General features: G+C 43.4%; 1 protein-coding gene across 1 annotated transcript in view; it reads right to left on the bottom strand.

The window, feature by feature from the left end:
• LTBP2 (latent transforming growth factor beta binding protein 2) overlaps positions 1-18,555 on the bottom strand; it is a 170,634-nt gene that overhangs the window by 4,667 nt on the left and 147,412 nt on the right. The window contains exons 22-32 of the mRNA XM_054971057.1: positions 17,243-17,368; positions 15,989-16,111; positions 15,480-15,611; positions 12,845-12,970; positions 9,958-10,101; positions 7,286-7,477; positions 6,793-6,876; positions 4,142-4,270; positions 3,778-3,918; positions 3,205-3,372; positions 448-723 (exon numbers count right to left, since the gene is read on the bottom strand). Of these exons, the coding sequence (XP_054827032.1) occupies positions 448-723; positions 3,205-3,372; positions 3,778-3,918; positions 4,142-4,270; positions 6,793-6,876; positions 7,286-7,477; positions 9,958-10,101; positions 12,845-12,970; positions 15,480-15,611; positions 15,989-16,111; positions 17,243-17,368 (1,641 nt within the window). The remainder of the gene's footprint in view (positions 1-447; positions 724-3,204; positions 3,373-3,777; positions 3,919-4,141; positions 4,271-6,792; positions 6,877-7,285; positions 7,478-9,957; positions 10,102-12,844; positions 12,971-15,479; positions 15,612-15,988; positions 16,112-17,242; positions 17,369-18,555) is intronic.

Below are 18,555 nucleotides of genomic sequence, written 5' to 3'. Positions count from 1 at the left end.
CATGCAAAAAGAGATCCCCTGAGCAGTGAAGTTGCTGGACTTCACCAACAAAAAGGAAGTGAACATCTTGTTGCAAGATACATTGTGCAGACCCTTGAGTAACATGATTTCACAAATGGAGCCAACAGCTACTCAGAGGGGCATTTTAAGGAGGTGACAAACAGTGTTGAGGGGAAGGCAGCAACTGCTTCTGGAAAAAAGGGCACGTGTGTGCCTGGGATGCCAAAACTCCCATTTTACATCTAATCTTGGTCTGGCCAACCCAAGACTAGAAGGCTATAGACAATAGCCTTCTAGCTGTTCACAAGGACTTTGTAATATGTAAACTAGCCTCAGAGAACTGCCTACACCCTGAAATCTGGATTAGTTAGCTGAGAAGGTAGTCATTAGCACAACCTTGGGCATAGGCTGAACTAGATACACCATTTTTCTCTCTCCATTACTTACCAATATGGCCGGACACATAGTGAGGCTGTGTCTCTGCAAGCCGAAGCTGTGGTGCTTGCTGGGATGCACTCTCTCCTAATTCAGTGCTTGGTTCTCTGTCAGAGTGGGTGACATCAGAGGTGCCATATTCAAGACCCAAGTGGTTGTAATAGGGTTCTAAATCTGGGCTATAAAGTCCATAATGGTGATCTTCCTGATTTGGTCCATATTCATAGCCAGGCCTCTCTTGAAGTTCTGCCTCACCTCCGGCAACATTGCATAGCTGAGCAAAGTCCTCTAGAAGCACAGGCAGAGGAAAGAAACTGATAAAACAGCACATCACAAGAACATCTAGATGTAACACAGAGCAAAAATAAAGCACAGAAGACCAGGAATTCTAAGGTATTGTTTCCATGGTCCATTTTTTTAAATAATTCAAGGACCTGAGAAATCCTGTGAGAAACTTCTGATGAAAATAAAAGCCACCAGATTGTTTATCTATCTGTAGATACAGGATACTGAGATTTATTGCTAGGCACACTTTTTCTCCCAACACATTTGTGGTCCAACTGGTCTAAAGATGGCAGAAGATTAGAGCTCTGAGGCCATGCAGAGTGGGTACCCAACCCAGTGTGCCTCTGGTGAAGAACAGCATAACAAATATTTAGCTATTGTAAGTATTGATGGGTGAATTGTAGGAGTCTGAAATACAAATCTGATACAGGATTACCAGTCTCAATGTGGGACCTGGAATTCTCCCAGAATTACAATTGATTTCCAGGCTACAGAGATCTGTTCCCCAGAGGAAATGGCAGCTTCAGAGGATGGACTCAGTGGCATCACATCTCTGCTGAGCTCCCTCCCTGAACACTGCTCCCAAATCTCCAGAAATTTCCCAAGCCAGAGATGACAACCCTAATTTGAGAAGGCCCTCATCCTATTAAGAATTGGTCTCAGATCCCTTCAAATTTAGGACTGATTTGCAAGGAGATTCACTCCTCCACAACACTACATTAGACAGCCCTCCATCCCTCTTTACAAGCAAAACAAAAATTTTCATGATAAAGGAACATACATATAAATTCTCTGTCTCCAAGGTAGAGGAAACTACAATCCCCATGCTCCTCAGCAAGCAATTACACCCAGACAGAACACAGGATATGTAGCTTCTTTTGCTTTCAAACCACATTTGGGAGGCAAAGGGAACTAAACATCCCATGATCTCCATCAGGAAATTATGCTCCTGAGTATGGTCAGAAATTTTGTTTCTCACTTTGAAAGACCTCCCTGAACCTGATCCCTCCCCGCTGGTAGTGAGGCCCTCCCTCTACTCAAAGGTAACTTTTTACGCTTGAGAGGAAGATGGGGTACTAGTGTGGGGACATTCTCTTAATCTATTCTTTTCCCCCATCTGACCTTGGCCGAATCCACACTTCCCTACTTTCTGCTTTTCATGTGCATTAATCGCGTTGGATTCTATCCCGCAATGTCCCATTCTGTGTTCACATCCCTTTTCTTACTGCCGCTGCCTCACGCTATACTTCATCCACATCCCTGGTAGAATCGCGCAATACGGGGTGGGTTTAGATCCGATGTCGCCAATGACATCGCGTTCATTTTTTCATCAGATTTCCGCTATAGCATTTTTTTGCTAAATTGCTATGGTGAGGCCACACCCCTATGATGCCTGTGGTTAATGTTATTCTATGCCTTCTTCTTTGAAATCCATTGGACCATTATTCTGGCGGGCTAATTTGAACTGATATTTAAGATGGGGGTGATCCAAACTCTCCAAACGGGCAGACTAATTATTTGACGCTTGAATGTAATGTTAGAATGACGGATTTCCGCTATAACGGTAATTTCAACAGTTAAAAAAAATTAATTTTAACAGCCACCGATATTTCTGACTGTTCGGCATCCTAAAAATGACACGGAAATGGAAATGACGCTACCCCTTGATGTCTCTGCAGGGATTTTGGAGCACCACGATTAAGATTTATGGCCGGGACTGTGCAACAATGCAGGAAAGTCCCATTTTTGAAAGAAAAAAAAGGGAAAGGGCAGGCAGGCAGGCATGCTGCGAAGAGAGTGGAAAAGCTTGATAATTGCACGGCAAAGAGGGATGGTGTTCCGGAAAGGCTTCAGACATGGAAGTGGGGTGGTTTGAAGGGGGCGGTCTCCTTGTGAAATGCTTCTATTTGTCCACATCCACGGTGAAAACCGCGCAAGAGAAGTGTTTGAACACATGACAAATTCGTCTGAGGTGCAACGCGAAAGACGCGAGAGAATGGCGGGATTGAGGTAAGAGTATGTGAACAGCCAATAATGGGCGGGGGAAAAGTGGAAAACTTGAGACGTGTGGATTCGGCCCTTTTCTTGTGAATGCTTGAAAAGACAAGAAGTTGAGGGAGGCCTTGTAAGGAAAACTCATGCACACCCCTAGTGAAAGGCCAGGCAAGCAAAGGGAACTTCACCCATCATAAGTTATAAGTATTAGTAGAGGCGTTAAGTCTGTGTTAGTGTTATGCTCTAGTATGGATATGAAAAGGAACTCATTGTTGATTCTTGGAAATGCTGTTAAATGAAGCAATTAGGAGGCAACCAATGAGAACTGTGGATCCAGTAGGTCACATGGGAAGACTGGCTCAGTGGAAATTACTACAAGAGTCTGCGCACTGGCCATACAACTGGTGATTGTATTAGCTGAGGCCTCGCCTAGTGGTCGCAGACTGTGCCCTCTCTTCCCTCAATCCCATGTGGCTGGTGCATTCTCACCAGAGGACCTTGGGGGGCAGAGTGCACAATCCTGACTCCAGGCTTCTCCATAACGGCAGCAGCATTCCGTGTATGTGGTTCGGTGCCCCAGCAGTGGCCGATTGCAAATGTAGTTGGAGACTCTCTGCCAGCAGATGTCCAAGTGAATTTCATGATCATCCACATCGTCTTTTAGGAAAGAAATTGGAAAAGACATGAAAAGAAAGCACAGGAAACAGTGACGACTGTACTGCAGCCTAAACTCAACTTCAGTGCTGTACAATGTACCATTCTACACTGTACCTCATGACTGGCCTCTCAGCTACATTGCTTTGTTTTGAGTGGGTGGTGGTTCAAATCCTTGATATCTTGAGTTATTTATTGTGGCTGGGAAAGACCTCTGCCTGAAATGATAAAGAACTTCTGCTTGGGAGAGTAATCAGTGCAGGGCTGGATGAATCATTGGTCTGATCCAGTATAAAACCTCTCCTTTATATCTAAATGTGTGGTCTAGACCGGACTTTTTAAACTACAAACAATCTCAGGTTTCTGGCAGAGACATTCAATTCACACAGTAGACAGAACAGATCTCACCTGCACTGTTGGACATGTTGATACAGCGGTTACGGGTGGCATCCAGCACCAAGGGAAGGCTACAGAAGCAGTGATATGAGCCAGCTGTGTTGAGACATTTGCCATTTGCACAGGCCTCTTCATTCTCACACTCATCTAGATCTGCAAACATGGGGGTTCAGCACAAAGCTTACGCTAGGCAAATGAGGAGACTGACCTTTGTCCTCCTCCAAGCAGTGTACTGCCTCCCCCACCCACCCCCAACTAGGCATACATAGAATTTCAGGCACTTCACCTCCCCCTGATGCTTGTTTCTAATACAGGCACTCTTCCCTGGAATGATGTCCCAGCAATTGCAGCAAGCAGCAAAAAAGAGCCTTCTTACCAATACATTCAAGCTTGCTGGAGTCAAAGAAATAACCAGTGTGGCAGAAGCACGTATATCCTGGCACAGTGTTCACACAATGCCCATTCCGACAGACTTCAAGGCCAAACATTTCACACTCATCAGCATCTGTAAAAGACAGTGTTCCATGTTTTTGTTTGATTTTTGTTAGGTATTCTCTCATTCCTAGTTTATTAGTGTCAAAATGTATGCCATCTTATGCTGCTTTTATTCTTTTATTCTGATTTTGTGGATGGTTTTACCATTTTCCCAGTTTTTAAAAACGAAGCTGCTATTTTATTGTTTAATTTTAACTTTATATTATTTGTGCTTTTTAAAAAAGTTGTAAACTTCTTAAATATTCAGTGTCTGAGATTATGATAGGTGTACATTTTAACATAAAAACATATATAACATCAGATGCCAAAATCAAATATCCTAGTCCAACAGGGATCCTGTTCTATTTATCCCTTAGGATGCTAGTTTTCAAGCTCGAGGACTCTGCCACATCAGTTTGTCTACTGGAAGATCAGTGTTTGCCACAGAATCTGCACATGTTGCAGAGGATTCTGAATTGTGCAGGGAGGTGGCCTGGCCTGTTGGTGCTCTGGGTGCAACTGAAATATACACTAAAATTTACCCAGCAGTCTCCTGTATTAGCACATTGCTGGAAGACTGGTTACATCCACTCCATTTATTTGTTTAAATAAGGGAGCCAATGCAGTGTAGTGGCTATAGTGTCAGACTAGGACTTTGGAGACCCAAGTTTGCAGTTGACAAAGAGCTCCTCAAATCCAAAGTGCCACACAATGCCAAAATTTTAATTACATTCAGTAAATCCCTATATTAGAGTTATAACTGTCCAGTCAGTATTAAGATTATTTTAGCAGTCCAAATTATCTCACAGTCTCACCAGCTATATCAGTTGTACAAAAAAAAAAGGAGAGAAGCTGCTGCAGATAAAAAAGTGATTACAGCAGCACGGGAAGAAGAGTGGAGAACTGCTTTTAACTGCATGGAGAGTGATCATTCACTCCCACCTTCTGCCCACCCCTACTCTAGTTTACTGGTATTATTTAACCAACAGCAATATATAATTTAGCTGAAAATATATTCATCTTCCATGTAATGTCTGCCTAATTAAGATTTCTAAAAGATCATTTGTAATGGGGTGCCATGGAGGGATGCTTCCTAATCTTGGGAGATTCAGTGACAGTCTTTCCAGACTTATGCATTATTAAAGAAATTGAGTCCCACAGTGCTGGAACCTGAAATTTCAGAATTAATTTTGTTTCCAGCTAACTAAATGCTACCAATGTTTGGAAAATATAAACCCTCTGAACCCCCAAACAATCTTTGGATCACCCCAAATCACACAGTCCTGAACTCCAGAGACTGTCCCCTACAAGAGGACATGTGCTGGTTCTGATCCAGTCTCTGGTTCCAGAGCTGAGGCCTACTATTTCACCTTTCTCTCAGAACCTTATACTTTACATTGCTGTGAATAAGGAACTCAGAAATATAAGAGCCCTCTGCACCCCCAAATAATCTTTGGATCGCCACAAATCAAACAGACCTGAGTTCCAGAGACTGTCCCTCACAACAGGACATGTACTGGTGCTGATCCAATCTCTGCTTCCGGAGCTGAAGCCTCCTATTTGGCCTGCCCCCCCCCCCCGAATCTTCTATCAGACATTGCTGTGAATATGACACTTGGGAAAATAAAATCCCTCTATGCCTCAAAACAATCTTTGGATCACCCCAACTCACACAGACCTGAACTCCAGAGACTGCTCTCTGCAGTCCAGAACTAGATTATTTGGGAGTACAGAGGGCTCTTATATTTCTGAGTTCCTTATTCACAGCAATGCAAAGTATAAGGTTCTGAGAGAAAGGTGAAATAGTAGGCCTCAGCTCCAGAAGTAGGGACTGGATCAGAACCAGCACATGTCCTCTTGCAGAGGGCAGTCTCTGGAGTTCATGGCTATGTGATTTGGGGTGATCCAAAGATTATTTGGGGGTGCAGAGGGCTCTTATGTTTCCCAGTTCCTTATTGACAGCAATGTCTAATACATGGTTCTGGGAGAAAGGTGAAATTGGAGGCCTTAACTCCGGAACCAGAGACTGGATCAGCACCAGCACATGTCCTCTTGTAGGGTACAGTCTCTGGAGTTCAGGGCTGTGTGATTTGGGGTGATCCAAAGTTTTTTTTTCTCCTGCAGCTGCCGCCCCTTTCTTCTTATTGAATTGTTCTGGGGGCATCCTATTTTGAAGCTGTTTACTCAAGATCTGGGTTTTGTAGGATGACCCAGTATAGGTCCACTTAGAGTGTTGCGTCTTCTGAATCTGGAGGTGTATAATATGTGCCCCTGCAAACTTCATTTTGGGGTTCAGAGCTTTTCAGTTTCCCCACAATATTTTTATTTGGCTTTGTGAATAAGGAACTAGGAACTGCGAATAAGGAACTGGGAACCAACTTCAGCTTTGTATGATCTTGTTAGTCTACACTGCAACAGCACTCACTTCTGCTGAGAAAAACAAATCTTGCTATTTCCCTGACTTGGCAATTAGAGTTAGAGGAGAGTTCTTTGGACATTATCTCAAAGAAAAACCACTGAAATGCAAGCTGATAGAAAAAGAAAAAGGAGTACCTGTGTATGATGTCTGTCCAAAGATCAGCGTTCCTTCCACAGGAATGTAGCCTTTCCCACTAGGGCAAATCTCAATATATTCCACTGGCAAACATGGAAGAGAGGAAGCAGGGGAGAGGTAACAAGAGAGGGAGAGGGGGAGAGAGAGAAAGAGAGAAAAACAGGGAGCTAATTATTATGCTACTTAGGATTGCAAACCTCCAGGTGGGGCCTGAACTTCTCTCAAAATTAAAAATGATCTCTAGACTACAGAGATGTTCCTGTGTAAAAAATTGCAACGTCAGAGGGCAAACTCTATGCTATACCATAGATTCTAGGCAAAATCCCTTCTGAAATTCTCCCCTCCACAAGCACCATCTACAAATCTACAGGAATTTCCCAGGCTGGAGTTGGCAACACTAATAACGCTTCTCTGGGACACTGCAAGCATGGGTGTCCTTTCTCCTTGCCTAGATTTCTTCGAGAAGAAAAGAGTAGGGGGCAAGTGCCTTACCTGAGCCCATGACAGGGCAAGGATGAGTCTCGCAGGTGTCTCCCCAGGCTGCTCCTTCAGTGCAGCAGCATTCTTCCTTGGTGGTGTTGTTGGCCAAGACACTGTCACATAGCGGGACATCACTGATATGGTAGTAGCACTCTTTCCGCTCAGAGGCACCAGGATGAGAAGAAACAGGTCTTCCAGGTTCCTCTAAGAGTAGGAAAAATGAAGAGGAATGAAGAGGATGTTGGAAGTGAATGATTGTGCAACATCTCTTTGCAACAAGCTCATCAATACGCCAGAGGGAGCAATATAAATACTAAAGTGAACAGGTGAGTTTTCTTTATATTCTTTCCCTTTTCCATTCTGCTGCTGTCTCTTTGTTTACCCAGAATGCTAATCTTAGGAACTTGTTCCCTTCTGGCTACTTCCTATTCTTACTATGTTTGTCATCCCACCCCCACCCTAACCTCCACAAGAGCAGTATGTGCTCTCTGAATCTCTCTCCACTCTTCTAGCTTAGCTAGATAGCTAGAATGCCTCCCTCTCTCCTTTTCTAGAGGAGAGGAGAACATAAGCTGCTGTGAGTCCTCATTCAGGCGAAAGGTGTGGGGTATAAACAAAGTAAACAGTAACATGAATAGTGCTGATGGTTCTTAGGGGAAACAGTGACCCATGCCCTTAGGGTTCTTTCTGAGTTTACCTCAAACCCTCCCCAGCATCTGACCACCTTCCAAGCATCTCCTAGGGCTTTAACTAATAGGTGGAGCCAGTTTCACATCATTAGAACATGGGCAGCTAACTAAGACAGACGTCAAAATTTGGTTGCCCGTTGGACCATTCTTGATCATCCTATATTTTCTGATATTTTCTTTAACAATGAAGGACATCGATTTCTTTTATAAAGCAACAAGCCTTGTGTGGACTGTCTGCTAGTACACAATCAATTCTTGCTAACAGTGGAAACACCCACTGATAATATTCTGCTGTGCAATTAGCCAGAACTCTGGATTTGTAGGGAAGTTCCTAGAGATTTCATTAATGCAATCAGTCTGTCAGAGTATAAGATATGTAAGGCTTTATCACATTCTCAATTTTTGAACAGTGCATGCATAGCTACTTACTTGTTTTTCACCCTTCACTCATGGTCGTATTTCTGTTAAAAGGATATCACATTTGCCCAGAACAACCTGTGCTATATTTTGGATCTGTACAAACATGTTTCCCTCCAAAGAGCAATTGATAGCTATCCTCCTGTGCAAAAGACAGGGCTAAAATTCTACCCATATCAGGAGGCGAGGAATGATCTCACCTCTCCCCCAAACTGAGATGCAACTTTTGCTTCTGGGAATCTGTGGAATTTGTAAGAAATTGTTAACAACTAGTCCCTGAAGCAACCAATGAACAAAGAATAAGAACTAATATAAACAGTGAATAAATGAGAGAGATCCCTAGGAGGCCATGAAAACAAAAATGCTCATAAGGCATGCAAAAGGACCTCCCCATTGGATTCTGGCAAACTAGTCTTATTTCTACAATATTTCTGCCCTTGGAATTCAGTCTGGGATAAACAAATAAATATACATGCTTTCCTTCAGTGCAGGTGTCCTACATGTACTGCCACAGACTTGGTGAATGCTCTTCAAGCTGAAGACTAGGGCAAACAGCAGGGTGAGATGGGGGAAAAGGCCATGGGGAGATTTCCATCTGCAGTGTTTCCATACAGAATGACCCTTCTGAGGCTCTTTTGGCAGTAAAGAAAGGCAGAAGGATGAAGTGGAGGAAGAGGATTGGGAGGAACATCTTGGTAGGATCTGCCTTGTGCTAAGCTTGCACTATGCTTCTTTGGTGTCCCTCACAACCACTTTCTCCATCTATCTAAAGAAATTCAGGATGGGAGAATTTACCAGAAATGGACCATTGCGTGTTGGGATAGTATGCCTACTGCTCCTGTTAAGGGAATGATAATATCCTCCTGTCACACACCCCTGGTGGTTGGAGTCAAGCCTTCTTCTTCTGTTGTAAAGTAAGGATGTGGACTTCGCTTCTTGTCAAATTGCCAACTGGAGTGATCCTCTGCTGGCCTAGCATCCTCCTGGGCCTGACTCTCCTAGGATGACTTATGTCATGGTCTACTGAGGTGGCTATTCTGAGGTAAAAAAATTTAGTCCCTTTCAAGCACATTTTGAGGGGTGGGGGTGGATTAAGGGATCTTTCCACCATAATTTTGTAGATCAGAAATCTTTAGAATTGTCTCTCTAAAAAGGGGAAGACACAGCTGCAACAGGTATTCTCCCTTTGTTGGTAAGCAAATCTTTCTCTGGAGAGTGAGAGTGCTGTTGTCAGGTATGGAGAGGATTTCAAATCCTGTCTTCTCACCCAGCAGTTAACATTCTTGAGTGCCTGTCCTCAAGAAACAAAAAGATGTGTGGTAGAATCGCCATGTGGTTCTATTTTCAACCACAGGGTCATTTGTGTAAAAAAAGTCATAACTCAATTAGATCAAAAAAATTTCAAATCTGTAGATTATACAGATCATAGGGCTCATGGAGAAAGCCAAAAACAAAATGTTAACAACATAGTGCAGTGCTTTCTTTTACACAAAGATGTAAGAAGAACTTGCAGTTCATTTTCTGCTAGCCCAGAATCTCAAATTCTGTCTTGCGCTGTTCTGCCCAGTAGACTCTCACCCATGCCTGATCGGGGGCGGCACACTCCGGCTTCTGTGTCATACTCCTCATGGTCACTGGGACACAGGCACAGGAAGGCTCCTTCTACATTCTCACAGAGTGCAGTTCCACACACTGCAACCATTAGTTCACATTCATTTACATCTGCAAGATAAAAAAATCAGGTCTCTGATCTGTTCTGCTAAAGAGGACACCTTCCTCCAATGCAATAAACTCCTTTGGCACAAGAAGTTCTTCCGTGGTGAAAGATGCTCTTGAATTTGAGAAGGCTCTAGTGGAACAAATCCATTAGATCAAACCCATTATTTTTTCATCTGGTACATATCTTAAATCCATTCCTTCATCTAACAACTTAACATAAGAATCTGAGCCCTCCACTACATATGTTCTGAGGACTGTTATTAGTTCTTTAAAATGTCTATGCCCAAGCACTAGGGGTATGCAAAACTCCCTTTTTGTTTTTTGGTAAACTAGTTCAGGAATATCAAACTAGAGAACAAAAATCCCTAATTACAAAATTGATTCTCTAGTTCAGTTCGGTAATAAAGAACAAATTTGGTAAACGTTGTCTATTGTTTCCTATGTGAAAATCAATAAGGGGGTATCCAGTGGCCTGGAGGTAATTTTTCAACCAAATCACCAAATGTAGAAGGAACCTACTTCTGACTGTCCTCTAAAGATGAACCAAGTTTCAAGAAAATTGGACCCTGGGCTCAATTTTATGGGCCCCCAAAGAAGGTGCCCCCTCCCACTCTCCATTATTCCCTATGGAGAAAACTATCTGGAGGCTGTATTGTCGAAGGCTTTCACGGCCGGAGAACGATGGTTGTTGTGGGTTTTCCGGGCTGTATTGCCGTGGTCTTGGCATTGTAGTTCCTGACGTTTCGCCAGCAGCTGTGGCTGGCATCTTCAGAGGTGTAGCACCAAAAGACAGAGATCTCTCAGTGTCACAGTGTGGAAAAGATGTAGGTCATTTGTATTTACCTTCAAGCAGTATTCAGACCCACCCGAAAAATACAACAGATGCTACGATCAGCAAAAGACAGCAGAGACCCCCTAACCTCTGCAGGAGTATACCGTATACCCTGCAGCTGTGGACAAGTTTACATCGGGACCACAAAGCGTAGCATCCAGACAAGAATAAAAGAACATGAAAGACACTGCAGACTTGGACAACCTGAAAAATCAGCAGTGGCTGAACATAGCCTAACTCAAACAGGGCACAGTATCTTATTCCAGGACACCAAAATACTGGACAACACTTCCAACTACTTTGTCAGACTGCACAGGGAAGCCATTGAAATTCACAAGCACAAGCAAAACTTCAACAGGAAAGAAGAAACCTTAAGAATGAACCGAGCATGGTTGCCAGTTCTGAAAAACACCAGGCTAACAAAACATTCTATCCTTGACAATAGCCCTGCAGAGAAGATTAGCACATCAAGTACCAATCCATATGCAAAAGAACCTCCTCAGGATACAGTGAAGCCTCCCGCCATTAGCATTCCACACCCTGGGAAACTCTTACAGGATGACTCAGCTCAACCCCACCCCTCCTGAGTAAATACAAATGACCTACATCTTTTCCACACTGTGACACTGAGAGATCTCTGTCTTTTGGTGCTACACCTCTGAAGATGCCAGCCACAGCTGCTGGCGAAACGTCAGGAACTACAATGCCAAGACCACGGCAATACAGCCCGGAAAACCCACAACAACTATCTGGAGGCTATCTGAGGTGGGGGGATCAAAGCTGACTCCTTCTGCAGAAACACATAGAGGCGAGGCTGCCATGGCCAAGGCACACTCCTAAATGCAAGCTGACATCATCCCAGAGAAAGTCCAACAGAATGAAACTGAAACATGGGAATGGAACCCCCCCCCCCGAACCAAAGTGAAGCAAGGGGACCAACACCACATTAGAGAATCACATCCATTCCACCCAAACCATACTGAAGCAAGGGATACTGTTGCAACCAACAGAAGCAAACTGGAGCAATAGAATGCCTTGTGCTTGTAGCTGGGTACTTCAATTCAGAAGTGGAGGCACATAGAGCAGAATCTATTTTTCAGGATCTAACAAGATGCAATTACAACAGAGTTATGGTTTCAAACTGGAAAGGGGTCAGGGGACTACTGGGCTGGATTAATCTGAATCCTTTCCTAGCTACAGTTTTTTCCTCTGAAACTCCACCTCATAGCTGCTTTTCTGCTGGGCTCATTCCAAAAATCTGAAGTCAGTGTGGTATATTGGTTAGAGTATCAGATAAAGATCTGAGAGAGTGAGACCCAGGTTCAAATCCCTTCTGTGCCATGAAAGTTTGCTGGGTGACCTTGGCCAATCATTCTCTCGCAGCCTAATCTACTTCAGAGTTATTGTTATGAGAATAAAATGGAAAAGAGGAGAGGTAAGCTGCTTTGGGTCCCCATTGAGGAAAAGGATGAAATATAAATATATCTAAATAAATAAGGAAGTCTTTCTTGGAAGAAAGACAGCAAGAGGAAGGTGGCCTCTGGAGTAAAAGCATAAACTGAGGAAGGATTCAAGACTGCCTAGCCAAATGAAACCCCTCCCCCCAGTCCCTGGCTTCATACATACACAGAACTGGTGCTACCATCTCTTAGAAACCAAACTAGGTTTTGGAGATTAATTTCAAGGCCTTTTTTGTCTGCAGCCCATTAGAATACTTTTTATTGCTAAGGATTATGAGGGACTGGATTCTTTTTTTATGGGAGCAAAATGTTCAAAATCAGAATAATAATAATAATAACAACAACAACAATAGAAGCATGAGCTGATCACAGAAGCACAAAGAACTTTTGGATCACATATTAGAAGGCTGAGCATGTACAGAAGAAGGAAGCAGGAAAACTGTGTCACCCTTACCAATACAGTCGAGGCCTGAAGGTGAGTTTTCATAGCCACGGTCACACAGACAACGGAATGAGCCCTCTGTGTTATCACAGAAAGCATGGCTTCCACACAGCGTCTCATTAGCACATTCATCAATATCTGCAGGAAACAAAGGAGTCAGAGCAGAGGAGTCTGTTTTTCAGAAAGCCAACCCCCACACTCATCCTGCACCATTCACAAGGGAGCAACTACAATGTCACTTAAAGGGTTCATTGCACAAAAAAAATTGTCATGGTTTAAAGACTAACCACTTTATTGCGGCAAAGCCTTTTGTGAGCCAGAGCCCATTTCATCAAATGCATAAACTGATCTATGCAGAAGTTCCAGCAAATGTCCCCCGGAAGAGGCAAAGAAACAAGAAAAAAAGAAGTGATCCATTCAGTTAGCAGACACATTTATTCCCAGAGCCACAAAAAGCATAAAGTCAAGAAGAGTGAAGTGGTTATAAAAAGAAGTCAGAAGGCCCAGCTCAGGACCAAAGTGTGTGACATTGTAGAGCATAGATACAAAACAAGATCCAGTCAAGCAGGTAAATGTTCTACTCAGACTGAATGTGTACCCCTCTCAACTACTGAAACACCAGGGAAGTAGACTGAATAGATTGTACAGAAACTTGAAATGAGGTTTAAGTACTGTCTGTAGTAATTCAAGAATCCATTGTTGAGCCCAAGTCTGATAGTATCAAATCCACATAGGAATTCCAACTCAGTAGCTTCTCACTGGAGTCTCTCTGTGAAACATTTGCTTATTTATTTTGGATATTTATACTCCACTTTTCTCCTCAATGGGAACCTAAAGCAGCTTACAACATTAATTTTCCACTCCTCCATTTTATCCTTACAACAACTCTGTGAGGTAGGTTAAACTGAGAGAGAGTGATTAGCACAAGATCACCTAGCGAGCTTCCATGGTGGAGTGGGGATTCAATCCTGGTTCTCCCAGATCCTAGTCTGACACTCTGAACACTACATCACTGATGCCCCCTCCCCCCAGAAGATGAACTTTTTCTTGTGGGTTAGAGTAATTCTCAGAAAACAGTGGGGGAGCATTTCAGTATTCTTGGACATCAACAGGACGTCAACAAAAAAGTCTCAAAACTAGACTCCAGTCAGAAGCTGCTGAGTTGGAACTCACTAGCAAATTTTGATATTTATCAGACTTCAATGCTGCAAGGACTCAGGATGCTTAGCTTGCTACAAAAAGTAATTTTTACTCCTTCCTTAGGTTTCTGTAAATTATTCAGATCCAACCTATTTTGCTAATTCCTCAGTGTTTGGGAGTGGTCAACACCCATTCTAAGTGGATTATTTACTCATTTGACCAGGTCTTGTTCCATTTGTGCTCTGCAATATAATGTCACACTCCCTGTCACAGGAAGAAACTTGGCCTTTGTAGTATCTGCCTTCCCTGCCACCCTCAACCTGTACCTCAGTCCTCCTCCTGTTTGTAGTCTTTGTGCAATAATATTTCCACTGATGAAGTGGACTCCAGTTCATGAAGCTTTTGCCACAATTAATTAATTCATCTTTATGGTGCCACAAAAATTTGCTATTTTGGCTTCATCCAGCTAACATAGCTCCTCACACCCAGCAAACTGCACACCCTACAAACTTGCACAAAGATTATTCAACTGTTTTTAGGAGCTTCACTGCAAACTCCAACAAACCCCTGCTTCCTGCTAAGCCAAATGGGCCAGTGTGGAAAGGTAAGTAACCCTCCACATAATATCCAAGCAATCAGACCCTGCCTACATGCTTGGAGGAGCTGCTATCACAGTGGACCTAACTACACCATATGCTAAGAGGTCTGTGCTTGAAGCAGCTAACCTTTTAAAAAACCAACTTTGCAGGTGCACATGGGACCAATTCAGATCAAGACTGCTCGGGGGGGGGGGAGCTTTTAAAAAATGCTGGGTGCTGCATATATGGAAACTGCCTCCCTTCTATGGCACTTTTGGAAAATGCAAAGAACAAGGAGGGCAGGAAAAGCCCTGAAACAATATTTTGCCTCCACCTGTTGCTGACAAAGATAGGAAGTTCTCTTCATAGGAGCTGAGGAAGCAAGATGTCTCTATAGTCTCAGGCTCACAGGCTAAGGAGCTGGAACTGGTCTCTGATTCACATAAAGAGTGCTAACTCTGGAGCTAGTGCCCTGTTGGTCATTTCCTCCATCACAGCTCTCTCTTCCCCTTTCACAGCTGACACAGAAAAGGAATCCAGCATTCATGCTGACTCCTTCCAAGCTTTAAGGAAGACTCTTCATACAGGACTTCCCAGTATCAACAGGCAAGAGAAAGAAAGAGATGAGTCAGTAAATCAATTTTAACAGGCATCTGCCTGCTGGTAGCCTTGACATTGCGGTATCTGTCACACGCATGGAACGTGTACCTCCTTAAATAATTTTGTCAAGAGGAAAAACAGAACAAGGTAGCTTCTGTTACAACATTACAAGGTATAAAAGTCTTGTCTGGCTAGGAGCACAGACAAGCAACAAGGGCAATGCTTTTGCTAACTGGTCAAACACCATCCCCATACCACTCACAGTCCTCTTTTACAAAGGTGTAAAGGCCTTCTGCACACCCCTGAGTTTCTCCAGAGAGGGGACCTACCAATGCATTCTCCAAATGGTGTGCGATGGAAGCCCAGTGGACATCCCATAATGCAGCGGTATGAGCCCAAAGTGTTCTGGCATTGCCACGTGCCACACACAGCATTCCTGTACTCTTCACACTCATCCACATCTGTCAATGAAGGCAATGATTTTAAATGAAAAGGCAAAATAGTAAACTGGGTCAAAACACTTCCAAATGGAATCCTGCCAATGGAATGTACATCTTTAAAGAGTAGTTGAGCTGCTTGAGTTTCCATGAAAAGCAGCATTTCCTCAAGCCTAGCCAGCACAGGGATCTAAGGAACACAAGCAAAAGGAATCTGGAGAGGCATCATTCCCAGAGCTGATAATTAATTCTGATGGGAACTGGTTGAGGGAGGAGGAATAAAAGGGACATTTTCCCAGGGGCTGGAGGCAGACACACTCTCCCTGTTCTGCAACATCTGCTGCCTGCACATGCCTCCAATCTCTGTAGTCTTTCCCCCTTCTTCAGAGACCATCTCTTACCTATGCAGTCATCAGTTTCCTCAGAATACTTGAAGCCTGTCTGACACAAGCATCTATAGGATCCTTCTGTATTCAGGCACTGGCCACGCAAACACCGGGAATGGTCTGCACATTCATCAACATCTGGGCAAAGGGAATATAATACATCAGAAAGGCAGAGTGTCAGTTAATGACTTTTTCCCACAGTGACTCACCCTTAGAGAGAAAGGGGAAGGCAGAAGACCAAGGATAGACACAGGAATATTTTGACAAGAAGCGATGGGCAAACTCCCCTAGGCCCAGTTCAAATGCCTTAATTTAGACTTGATTTAATTGGAATGGGCTTGAATTAATGTATTTTAGTTCAGATTGGACCCTGTTGCTATCTTTCCCTTTCCTAAACTTACCTTTGCAGGTGGAGAGACTTTATGACAGCACTGTAGGGTCACCATCTCTGGGCTGGGAAATTCTTGGAGATTTGGAGGTAGAGCTTAGGGAAGGCAGGGTTTGAGGAGGGAAAAAACCTCAGCAGGGGTATAATGCCATAGAATCCACCCTCCAAAGCAGCCATTTTCACCAGAGGAATTGTTCTCTGCAATCTGGAGATCAGTGGTAATTCTTGGAGATCTCCAGTCCCTACCTGGAGGTTGACAACCATACAGCACTAGCCTGAGGAAGTAGTGGAAACTATGGATTCAGACACCACCACAAGCCAAGATGGAATGTGCATTGACCTAGTTTTCTGCTAGGCTTTTACACGCAACTGATTCTTCTCCTTTCTTGTACAGAAAATTCTAATTAGAAACTAATTCTGTTTACACTTGATGTAAGAATGCATGTGCGCAGGTTAACTGGAATTAGTACCCTCACAGTCACCCTGACACACAGACTGGGATACTAAGCAGAATTATACCCTCTGTAATTCTGAAGTCAATGGGATTAGAAGGGTGTAGCTCTGTTTAGGATTGCACTGTTAGTTTGGATTAAACTCTGGGTCAGAACACACCCCTGAGCATGCTTGTGTAGGCTTCTAGATCTTAAACCTGAAGTTTCCATTGCCACCAGCTTTCTCATCACTGTCTCCCTTGCAAGGGCAGGGCTGATGACACAGAAGACTGGCACAGAAGGTTGGTGGTGAAGGTTAGTAGTGCAGCACTGAACCAAATCACAGAGCTCTAGGACCCATTAGGAGGGGCAGGGATATGTCTGAGAAAACCTGGAGGCAAACAGGACAAAGGAACAAATGCAGTTCTGTTCCAGCTTCTAAGACCTCACCTTGGCAAGTGACTCCACCAGCAGCGTTTGAGAAGCCGAGCGCGCAAATGCAGAAATATGACCCATGGCTATTCAGGCACTCACCATTGGGGCTGCAGACCCCACTATCCAAACATTCATTCACATCTACAAGAAGGCAAAGACAGTTACAGTCATCTTATTCAGAGCAGGTGCTACTTTATTATCCCCATCTGATTTATTTGTCAGCCCAGACCCTCATCAGTTTTGGCATCCTTGGACACCTCTGTTGCAAAGTTGGTCACTCCATCTAACTTTTACTGAAGCAAACCACAAAGTTCTCTGCATGTTCCTAAGCCTTACCTATCTATTGAGTCTAGAAGGGGCACTATGTTAGAGGAACCTGCAGGAGTAATACCACAGAGAAAAACAAATCAGGAAGGAACAGGCTTTGCTGGTTTTGTGTGGAAATGCACTTTTTCCAAGGGGATTTTCCAAGAATGTCTCACTCAACTCATCCGAGTCAGGCCTTGTGGGGAATTTCCTACTCCAAGAGGCTTGGGTCCAGGAACTTATTAGACCTGCTCAAGTCACTTATCGGAGTCAAAGTGACATTATTACTAACTGGATAATAATATTTAACTAATTATTATGTACAGAGTACTACACCATATAATGTATACACAGCACAAAATACTATACAATACAAAACACAGAAGAGAAAAAAGAACATAGAATAAAAGTAGAATTTGCCCATATTTATTATTTATTTAGGATATTTCTATACCACCTCTTCTGAGTCCTGCTCAAGGCAGCTTGCAATTAACATCACCACAATATTAAAAATAAGCTGGGTTTATAGTCTAAATAAATAGCCACCTGAAGAAGACAAAAAGAGAAGGGATAAAAGAAGAGAATATGAAAATACTTCAGGGCAAAGCAGACATGGAGCAGGAGATCTATGAGCAGGATCTCTGGCAGTCTTTTGTTTTAGATCAAAGCAGCTGCAGGGAATGGGAGCAGAGCAAACTGGGGAGGGAAGCAGCATACTGGTTGTGTGTTATGTGCCATCAAGTCACTTCCCATTTATGGTGAACTGGGAAAACATCCTTTCCTCAGATCCAATCCAGTATGGGCCCCCTGCAATTGTTTTGATTTAAAAAAAGAGGTGGGTGACAGATCTCCTACATCATGGCCAGTGTAGCCATGATGAGTACATAACTGCAAAAGACATGTGAACATAAGTATATCTTAAAAAGCAGGCAGGATTGGGACATATGAATATGTTTCTATTTGATCCCCAAGGGATGAATTAATTGTTCGACTGACTTAGCATAGAGGGTTGAGCAAGTGCA

This window comes from Eublepharis macularius, chromosome 2, assembly GCF_028583425.1.
Source record: "Eublepharis macularius isolate TG4126 chromosome 2, MPM_Emac_v1.0, whole genome shotgun sequence".
Taxonomy (NCBI): Eukaryota; Metazoa; Chordata; class Lepidosauria; order Squamata; family Eublepharidae; genus Eublepharis; species Eublepharis macularius.
Note: the sequence above shows the minus strand (reverse complement) of the source record. Positions and strands in the feature narration are given on the sequence as shown.